Here is a 10,852-nt window from a genome sequence, read left to right on the forward strand (position 1 = left end):
TCGCTTGCCCCTCACTAAAGCGCTTACACCACTCAAAAACACACGCACGAGATAGAGAATTGTCCTCATAGGCCTCTTGCAACAATCTATAGCACTCAGCCGAAATTTTTTTCAATTTAACGAGAAATTTGAGATTGATATGTTGCTTATGGTTCTCGTCACACATGGTTTCTGGCACCAGAAAAAAACATACCCATTTTTTAAAAAAAATAAACCTTCTCCACACCCTTCTAAAGTGAATGAAATTTAATTTATTTGGATACAAAACCCTGACCTAGTACAACTGAAGTGGCGAAGTGACGTAAGCATTAATAGAGCAATTAATATGATTTTTCTGTAGATTATTCTTATAGAGGAGTCACTTATTATTATTTAATTGAATTCCTAAGCTTCTGGAATATTTGCATCCTCTTTTCTCATTCTACTATTACTGAAAAGCTGCATTTTTGAGGTAATTTCTGAACTGAAAGATAAACACATGTTAAAAAATAAAAAGAATTTCGAAAGTTCGAAATTATAAAAACCACAGCATACGTAAAATTATACTTATCCATCTTTACAGAAGAAAATCTAGATGTGTTTTCTATGGATGAATAACGTTAAACATTAATAATAAGTTGTAATAAAACCATTGATTCAACTATCCTTATTTTGTTGTATATATTCATTAACAGAAGTGAAAGTATTGCCTATAATAAATTCAAAATGCAATTTTCTAGATATAGGAATTCGAAAATGTACATATGTATTTTATTCTTCTGAATTTCTCAGCGGGAATATGATTTCAGATGACAACTTGAGGGGGATTTATAATAATAAAATACTCTCTCAGTATCCTAGGAATATTGAAATGGTACTGTGCAATATTCATCAGAGCCCAAAGAGAATATTTAGAATTTATTTATATTGTCTTTAATTTTACGTTTGGTAATGTGAAAAACTCAGGTTCAGAAAAGGATATTTCTTGAATATCCAACAATATACGGAATTAATTAATTTATATGTTTTGTACCTTTTCAATACAACAGGATCTGAATAAATTTGACGTAGATATACTATTTTAATGGGGAGTCAAAGTGTTTAATATTTTGTGAAATTTTAAGATTTATTCGTTAGTTGATGGTTATTATTTATCCTGTAAGCATAAATATAAGAGTTTTTATAACTGTAAATTAGTTATACATTATAGGAAGGTAATGTAGGTTTTCTTAAGTGAGTTTGTGAATTTTGTGAGAATGTGATATATTTATTTTTAATATAATTTATTTAAATCCAAATACATTTTACTAATTAACGGAATAAATAAGATTTATTTATTTGTCTGATATATTATTTGCCATTATGGTTTATTAAGTCACTGTAGAACAGTGGCCTACCCAGACATAAGCCTTGGAAGGCGATAAAGAAAAAAATATTTGATTATTCGTTTCCGATGTTGACAATGTTGAGATTGATTTTCAATTCGAGTAGTTCGGAACTTTTACTTCAGAATCTAATTAATTTCACCCGATTTTTCATTTTATCATCAATTCGGCTTTTATAGCCCGTGTGTAAATAATGATTATGCCTACGACAGTCAGATCAGATCAAGCCCTCTGATATAACCGCTGGTTGATGAATTAAATTAATTAAATTTTCGCACAATTAATTTATTGAGCGTTGTGACTTATAATGGATATTACTCCTAGGGAGATATGTCCCCCTAATCCCTACCCTTGGATACGCCACTACTATAGAATCTTGTAGGATTTGAATATATGGCGTATAGTACATTTGAGAATACTTTGAGGAAAAAGTTTCTGTTTCTTATCAGATCAGCTTTGAAATTTGATATTACAAAGAATTTTCAAGTCTAAGCACATATCTGCTATTTGATGTTTCCTTTAAAGAACTTGGAGCTGTTATATCTTTCATGGGAATTTACGAAAGAAAAAAAAAATCGCATGGGATCACCGTCAAAATTAGATATCATAAACAAATTTTCATGTTGAATATCTACCGTTTCTCCTATCATGCACGAAACATGAGATATTTCAAATTTTTGTGGAAAAATTTTCTTGGTAGAATCAGTGCCAAATTCGGAATCTACGACTTCGAAACAACTAAAAATGTTTGAATTTGATCAATTTTTTCAGAAAAACCAAGGACCTTGGATATTTTTCCGCCAAAAAAATTTTTCGATTCATATCGACTTCAAAATTTGTTGTTATGCAGAATTTGTCATGCTGAATTCTTATTAACAATTGGTTCCTCCTTAGAAGCCCACAAAATTGAGTTACATCGATTTTTGTGAAAGGAATTTCGAGGGGAATTGACCCGCCCTCTGGTGGCCAAACTCTGAAGCCTTGAAAATGGGTATACAAGCCCCAAAACTAAGACATTACTGTGTGTAAATTGTGCTTTTGCGGTGTAGAAAAATTTTTTTGGTGTGAATAGATGCCAAATTCGGAATCTACGACCTTGAATCCCTTCAAAACCATCAAAAAATGTTCGAATTCGATTGGTCGATTTTTTCGGAAAAACCAAGACTATAACCTTGGATATTTTTTCGCCAAAAAAAGTTTTTGTTTCGGATCAACTTCAAAATTTGATATTCTGAAGAATTTTTGATTCTGAATCCGATTTTGCAATCAGTTCCTTTCTAGAAGCTTCCAAAATTGAGTTATTCCAATTTTTGTGGGAAAATTTTCGGAGTGGTTAGCCTGCCCTCTGTTGGCCAATGTAGGAGTCTTGTAAAATGGTAACCCTTTGAAATCGGTCGATTTTTAATTTAAATACGCTTCAAAATTTGACGTTATGAAGAGTTTTTCATGCTTAATTCCTATTTTTTATCAGTTTCTCCATAGAAACCCCGAATTGAGTAATTTCTAGTTTTGTGGGAACATCTTCAAAGATGGTTTGATTGGAGAAAATTTTTTACGTTGAACATCAATCCTTATGGTCTATAGGAAAGAAATCATCAGTTTGCATAGGTGCATAGGGTTTTTCTTTATAATACAAAAAATTCGGTTTATTAAAGAATTTGCCTATAGGCCATCTATACACAAATTACTAAACTAATACTTGCCGCTGCCTACCAAGAGTAGAATCCTGTAACTACTTTTTCTTGGTTTGAGCTACTTTCGCTAGATGTCACTATAGAATCTGTTTAAAAAATAATCGGCGAATAAATAATAAATAATTGATATTCCATCACTTCTGTATTAGTTCTGAGTGCATACACCTATGTAAACTGATAATTTCTTTTCTCTAGACCATAAGGATTGACGTTCAATGTAAAAATATTCTCCAATCAAACCCTCTTTGAAGACGTTCCCACAAAACTAGAAATTACTCAATTTAGGGGTTTCTATGGAGAAACTGATGAAAAATAGAAATTAAGCATGAAAAACTCTTCATAACGTCAAATTTTGAACCGTGTTTAAATTAAAAATCGACCGATTTCAAAGGGTTACCATTTTACAAGACTCCTACATTGGCCAACAGAGGGCAGGCTAACCACTTCGAAAATTTTCCCACAAAAATTGGAATAACTCAATTTTGGAAGCTTCTAGAAAGGAACTGATTGCAAAATCGGATTCAGAATCAAAAATTCTACAGAATATCAAATTTTGAAGTTGATCCGGAACAAAAACTTTTTTTGGCGAAAAAATATCCAAGGTTATAGTCTTGGTTTTTCCGAAAAAATCGACCAATCGAATTCGAACATTTTTTGATGGTTTTGAAGGGATTTAAGGTCGTAGATTTCGAATTTGGCATCTATTCACACCAAAAAAAAATTTCTACACCGCAAAAGCACAATTTACACACAACTGGAATGTCTTTTGGGGCTTGTATACCCATTTTCAAGGCCTCAGAGTTTGGCCACTAGAGGGCGGGTGAATTTCCCTCGAAATTCCTCTCACAAAATCGATGTAACTCAATTTTGTGGGCTTCTAAGGAGGAACCAATTGTTAATAAGAATTCAGCATGACAAATTCTGCATAACAACAAATTTTGAAGTCGATATGAATCGTAAAATTTTTTTGGCGGAAAAATATCCAAGGTCCTTGGTTTTTCTGAAAAAATCGATCAAATTCAAACATTTTTAGTTGTTTCGAAGTCGTAGATTCCGAATTTTGCATTGATTCTACCAAGAAAATTTTTCTACAAAAATTTGAAATATCTCATGTTTCGTGCATGATAGGAGAAACGGTAGATATTCAACATGAAAATTTGTTTATGATATCTAATTTTGACGGTGATCCCTTGCGAATTTTTTTTTCTTTCGTAAATTCCCATGAAAGATATAACTGCTCCAAGTTCTTTCAGGAATCATCTAATAGCAGATATGTGTTCGAAATTGCAAAGCTGATCTGGTAAGAACTTTTTCCCTGAAGTATTTCCAAATATATTATACGCTTTTTGGTTGGATGCGCTTAAATATAGCACACAGATTTTTTCAAAATTCGTTTATTGGGCGACATCTAACAATAGTAGTTCAAACCAAGAAATGGTAGTTACAGGATTCTACTCATGGTAGGCTCCGGCAAGTATTAGTTCAGTAATTTGTGTATAGATTGCTTACAGGCGAATTCTCTACTGCAGTGACTTAATGGTTTATTAGTTTTTTTTCCGAAAAACTGGCATAATTCGAGTGTCACCAGTCCTTTATTAGGCCTCGAACATATTTTATGCGTTATTTGCTGAGTTTTCAGATGGTAGATCTGAAATGCATTTTCCCTCAAAACTCTAACTTTATACTTTTTTATTCTGTTTTTTCGAAAATTCTGTATCACTTGACCCCTTCAAGGTTCTTTTAGTCACTAAGGGGATGACTGTACACCGATGAATCACAAGATATACCTCCCCGAATAAAAATTGTTTTGTCTCAGAGATTTCCGGAAAAACTCATATTTACGGAAATATCTGGACGGACTGTTTATGTGGGCCACCCTGTATAATAAGAAATAAAATTTCAGGTTATAATTAACTGTTTATTGAAATCTTTATATGCAACAGTAACGATCAAATGTTAAAAAAATTAATAAAATAAATAACTATCAATGCACACCTCAACAGTGCTTTTGAAATGTTCAAACAATGAAATATATACATCACAGAGATTCAAAAAAGTATTCAATTCTTATTTTGTTTTGGCCAGGTATTTTTTCTTGAACTGTCTAATCTTTTCGTCAAAATACTTATCTATCGATTGCACCTGAAATTGATATGTGATTGAAAATAGTTCGTTAATTATTTTACTATAAATACCTGTTGATCACATTCTTTCAGCGAATTCAGAACTGTATGCCTAGATTGGGCATTGATTTTCTCCAAATTAAGACAAGCCTGAACAAAACTCTTAGCCCATGTTTTCCAAGCATCGACTTCTTTCTGTGAATAATATAATGAAACTCTTTCATTAAAAATTAATGGGGATAAAAAATTATTCTGTACTATTGACGTCCATGTTCAAAATTGAGCAATTTATCACAGGAATTTGGACAGATATAATAAATAATCAACTAGGATTTTGCCAAGGTTTCGGAACGTCTTGTTCCTTTTTCAAGGCTCATCATACAATTAATAAAATATATATTTAAAATAGTTAGTCAAAGTGAAGAAACTCTTTCTTTGTTTTTGATCTATTGACTGACATACGTCGAAACCGTTTGTTTATTCTTTACTTTGACTAACTATTTTAAATATATATTTTATTAATTGCATGATGAGCCTTGAAAAAGGAACAAGACGTTCCGAAACCTTGGCAAAATCATAGTTGATTATTTATTATATCTGTCCAAATTCCTGTGATAAATTGCTCAATAAAAGATTATAAATACAAAGGTGTATTTTTAGGAATGGTCTAAGTTGTATTATTGACAGGCCAATTGCAAAGTCCCTGGTCTACCATAGTAGAACACATTTTTTTTGGCAAAATTCGATTTTATTATTCAACATAGTTGCCTTCGAGAGCGATACAGCGATTATAGCGATCTTTAAACTTTTTGAAACCATTTTTGTAGTACGATTTGTCTTTCGCTTCAAAATAGGCCCCAGTTTCGGCGATTACTTCTTCATTGGCACTAAATTTCTTTCCAGCGAGCATTCTTTTGAGGTCTGAGAACAGGAAAAAGTTGCTGGGGGCCAGATCTGGCGAATACAAAAGCAATTTGAAGCCCAATTCATGCAATTTTGCCATTGTTTTCATTGATGCGTGACACGGCGCATTGTCTTGATGAAACAGCACCTTTTTTTCTTCAAATGGAGCGGTTTTTTAACAATTTCATCATTTAAACAATCCAATAACGCTATTGCTGTTGATGGTCTGGCCCTTTTGGAGTTTATTGCACTTAAACAGCTTCAAACACTGCTCAGAATCATTAACACGTTGTTACTTTTCATCGATTCAGAGCTCGCGCGGCACCCATTTCGCACACAGCTTTCTCATGTACAAATATTCGTGAATGATATGATGTACACGTTCAGATGATATCTTCACAATGTCTGCTATCTAGATCAACTTCACTTTACGGTCATTCGAAATTATTTTGTGAATTTTTTGGTTTTTTTCGTCAGCGACAGCATCTTTTGGGCGTCCATTGCGTTCGCCGTATTCGGTGCTCATTTCACCATGTTTAAACTTAGCATACCAATAAATGATGGATGATTTTCCTGGTGCAGACCCTGGAAACTCTTGATCAAGAAAAGATTTTGCTTCAACTGTATTTTTTCCCTTCAAGAAGCAATATTTCATCAGCACACGAAATTCTTTTTTTCTCATCTTTTTTCAAATAACAAAAGAAGCTACACTCACAATGCAATATCTCACAAACTAACGCTTGGACTGTTGTTAAATTTTGACATGAACCGTTTGAAGGTTGGTACTAACTAAAAATCATATGGATTTAATACTAGCACCGACATCTGTGCATCAGATCGAGGACTTTTCAATTGGCCTAATAAGATTGATTGAAAGTAAAAGGTCTTTATTTCTGCAAATAATTTGATGGTTGCAATGTTCTCACTTCCTTACCTCAGTCTCTTTTTGCATTTGTTGAATCATAAAGTTGTATTCGTTCTTCGATATTTGTACGAATTTCTTCAATTCAGCATAGTCTACCTCGACTTGGCTCAAACGCTCTTTCAAATCATTGTTTTCTTTTTGTACCGGAGACATTATCTGAGCGTACTTATTCAGAAGTTCCGATAATTGCTCACGATGCGTCTTTTCCTGCTCCTTGAATTGATTCAGTTTTTGTTGATTAGATTCGAATATATTTTTATATGTATCTTCGATTTTTGCCACTTTCCGTTCGTATTCCTTTCGCAGTTGCTCTTGAATTGTGACTTCGGCTTTCAAAAGTCTCACTTTAAACAGAGACTCATCTTCTAAGGAACCTTAAAAAAAAACATAATTGAACATTTTTGAGTAACGTAAATATTAATAGTAGTCGTACGTTTATCTCCATCTTCCATAGTCTTCACACCAAGATTATTGTCTAATAAGTCCTTCACAGTCTTCTGCAACTTTTCAACTTCGTTTTCCGACAATTCCAGATCTTTTTTTGCAGACTTCAGTTCAAGTTCCAATTGCTTGATATTAGATTCGTATTTTGTCAATAATTCGCCTTTTTCGGATAAGGCGTTTTGGTATTTCAACAGTTCGGATTTTGCCTCCTCCAAATGTTGGGAAGCATCTTCCAAAGTTTGAATTGTCGCATTTTTATCTTCATTTTTCAATACTTCCAATTCGTTTCTCAAATTACACAGCTCCTTGTTCTTGTCATTGAGTTCGTTCAACAAAATATCGTACTCCTTGATTTTTTTCAAAAATTCATTTTTCGTGTTCTTCAGCTCGATTTCTATACTTTTTTTCTCACCTTCCATTAATGTTTTCGAGTTGTTGAGTTCCTCAATCAGTTCTGTGAGTTTTCCCACTTCCTTTTCTGATTCTCTCAAGTTGATATTCGATTCTTCAGCTTCTTTTTTCCAACACGATTCAGATTCTTTGAATTTTCTCATCAACATGCAGTTTAAATTCACTTGATTTATCCAACTTGTGATTTTTACTTCGATGAATTTTTTATCTAATGTTTGTTTGTTGTAAATATTCAAGAAGTTTTCCAAATCTGAACGTAGAATAGATAATTCTTTCGTTTCTTTATTTTCGTTATCGTTAAGTTCTTTTAGTTGCTCTGTGAGTTGAATGTATTCTTTATTCAATGAATCATAATTTGATCTGAAATGTTCCAAATCTTTAATTGCTTCCAATAGTTCTTGTCTTTCTTTTTTCAACATATTGTTCTCGTTTAATAAAACTGTTCCTTTCTTATCGTTATCATTTGGATCTTTCATGGTTTTTTCTAAAGCTAGTAACTTTTTTTCACTTTCTTCCAGTTTTTGCTTCAAATCATTTGAATCATTGTCGCATATTTTTGATTTCACATGTTCCAGTTCTGCTTCGGTGGCAGACAATTTTTTTTGTAACAACTCAATTTTTTCCTGAGCATTTACCAGTTCCTCATTCATTGTCTCAAGTTCCGGTAATTTATACTTATTGGAAAGATTTTCTAAATCGGTTCTTGTTTGTTTTATCATATTTTCTATTTTATCTTCTAACTCGGTATTTATCGAGGTTAGTTGTTCTACATCTTGTTGCTTCTCAATTAGAGCATCTTGCATTTTTTTCATTTCAATTTCTGCAATCTCTATAATTTGACTATGTTCTGGTCTACCTTGAAACGGAAAACATTATTTTAAAATTGTTAATATACAGGGTTGGAACTATTTAGCGGGCCACTATAAGGATATTGAAAACCATTAGAAAGACAGGGCGACTTGAATTACAAAAAAAATATTGAAAAAACCAGTCATGTTAAATATTTCAAAAACCATCAATATGATCGTTGATATGAAAATTTTATTTTTTCATGTTAAAACCATAAAAGTGAGAAAAAACAGGTTTTGCATTGGAAAAACAAATTGGGGACCCGCAACAGGAAAAACTGAACACTGTGTGTGAAATATTTTTACTAAGCAACGTCAAGCAATAAAGCTCATAAAAATAAGATTTCTATCCCCACAAAACTAGCAGGACCATGTAGAATAATTTAAAATTTTATAAAATGATGACAACTTACTACATTGTATTTTTGGTAACGTCGAGTTCTTAATATTTCTATATTCCAACAATTCCTTTATATCATTTTCATAAAACCTAAAAGAAGAATGATAACTACGGGACTATGTTTTTAACTAAAAATCTTACTTTGTTTTTGATCTTAGAGTGGTTACTTCAACATCTTTATCTAGAAGCATTTTCTTTAATCTTTCATTGTGAACAACTAGTGTCTCATAATCCTACAAATTTAGAGTAAAATTAACATAGAAAATCAAAGTTGAGGATATACTCACTAAAGATTTTCTTTTGAAAGAATTTGAGAGTAAAATAGGTTCTTCGGATTCAAGTTTATGTATTCTATCTGAAAATCAATTGATTCATTTAATTCAGGTATTCATTAAAAAAGAATATGAATTATAAAGATAGAATGTTTCGTACTTCTGTAATGCTCATTTTCCTTTGTTAACATCTCTACTAAACTCAACAAATCTTTACACTGGTTTTGGGCACTTTCTATATTGTTATTCAATAATTTTATTGTATTATTCTGGAGAAATTCATTCTCATTGCTATTTTCAATTGCCCTTTTGAGATCATTTTCCATAATTATTCGATCTTTTTCCTTGAAAGAAATGAAAATTATTATTGTGTCATATTCAAAAACGCAAATCTTACTAAAATTTCAATCTTTTTTCTCTGTTCTTCAAGCACACTGTCTAATTTTGCAATTTGCTCTTTGTGGTTGTTTTGCAATTCTTCTACATTGAATACCCTGGCAGCTACATTAAAAGGACCAGTTTCCATTTTGAATTTGAGTTGCAATTCTTCCACAGTTGATTTGTAAGCTTCTACATCATATTCCAACTGTTCCACAATTTTTTGTAAAGAATTAATTTGATCATCTTTAGTAGATATAGTCTTTTCTTGCTCAGCAATAATATCCACTTTCTCAACTGAAAGCAATGGATTGAAGTTGTAAATTCGATAGAATCTATTTTTGTATACTAACCCAATAAAGACTTAGTATTCCTTAATGATATTTCAACTTGAGATGTTTCTGCTTCTTGTAAAGTTAATCTACGCTTCAGGCTATCAATTTCTTTCATAGTACTCTCCTTATATCCATCAAATTCCTCCTTTAAAGTTTGAATTTCCTTCATTCTTATATCATATAGCAGTTTGAGTTGTTCATAAGGCGTTTGAACATCTTTATATGCCTGGTCTATATACTCAGCGGAAGCTACCGAAATATTGGTAGAAGAATTTATGGTACTATCATCATACTTATATTCATCTAGGGCATTAATTAACAAATTTTGTAGCTGAAATAAATAGCAGTTCTTTAATCTATAATTTTTTAAACTTTCTAGGAGTAACCTCTTCGCGTCTTCTAATTTGCTCCTCTAAATCTTCTGCTTCCTCTTGATTCTCATTATTATCTACAATATCAAGACCTTTTCCTTGAAAAAGGCTAATTCCAGGATCATCCATTTCAAAAATTAACTACGAAAACAACCAATGTTTGAAAAATTCAAATTCTGACATTTATGTATTTTTTATGAGAAATAAATGATCATAGAGCTGAAACCACAGACAAATATTTTTCATACCCATGAAAGACTAACGAATAAAAGATTTCGTTGTGAATGTTCTTGGGAATTTAGAATTTCTGGAAATATTCCATAATTTAATTCAATTTATGAGAGTTCTTCATATTTACTGTTGAAAAGTATTGGCAGTTCAAGG

General features: G+C 31.9%; 1 protein-coding gene across 1 annotated transcript; it reads right to left on the reverse strand.

The window, feature by feature from the left end:
- Positions 1–4,962: 4,962 nt before the first annotated feature.
- LOC123679636 (putative leucine-rich repeat-containing protein DDB_G0290503) lies at positions 4,963–10,675 on the reverse strand. The gene is made up of 11 exons (XM_045617020.1): positions 10,484–10,675; positions 10,116–10,428; positions 9,782–10,059; positions 9,545–9,728; positions 9,400–9,467; positions 9,254–9,345; positions 9,126–9,202; positions 7,443–8,720; positions 7,019–7,383; positions 5,254–5,376; positions 4,963–5,200 (listed from the first exon to the last, which is right to left on the reverse strand). Exons 1-11 carry the CDS (start codon positions 10,595–10,597, stop codon positions 5,126–5,128), a joined length of 2,967 nt encoding a protein of 988 aa, XP_045472976.1. The 5' UTR covers positions 10,598–10,675; the 3' UTR covers positions 4,963–5,125.
- Between the last annotated feature and the right edge of the window lie 177 nt (positions 10,676–10,852).

Source organism: Harmonia axyridis, chromosome 5 (genome assembly GCF_914767665.1).
Source record: "Harmonia axyridis chromosome 5, icHarAxyr1.1, whole genome shotgun sequence".
Classification (NCBI taxonomy): Eukaryota; Metazoa; Arthropoda; class Insecta; order Coleoptera; family Coccinellidae; genus Harmonia; species Harmonia axyridis.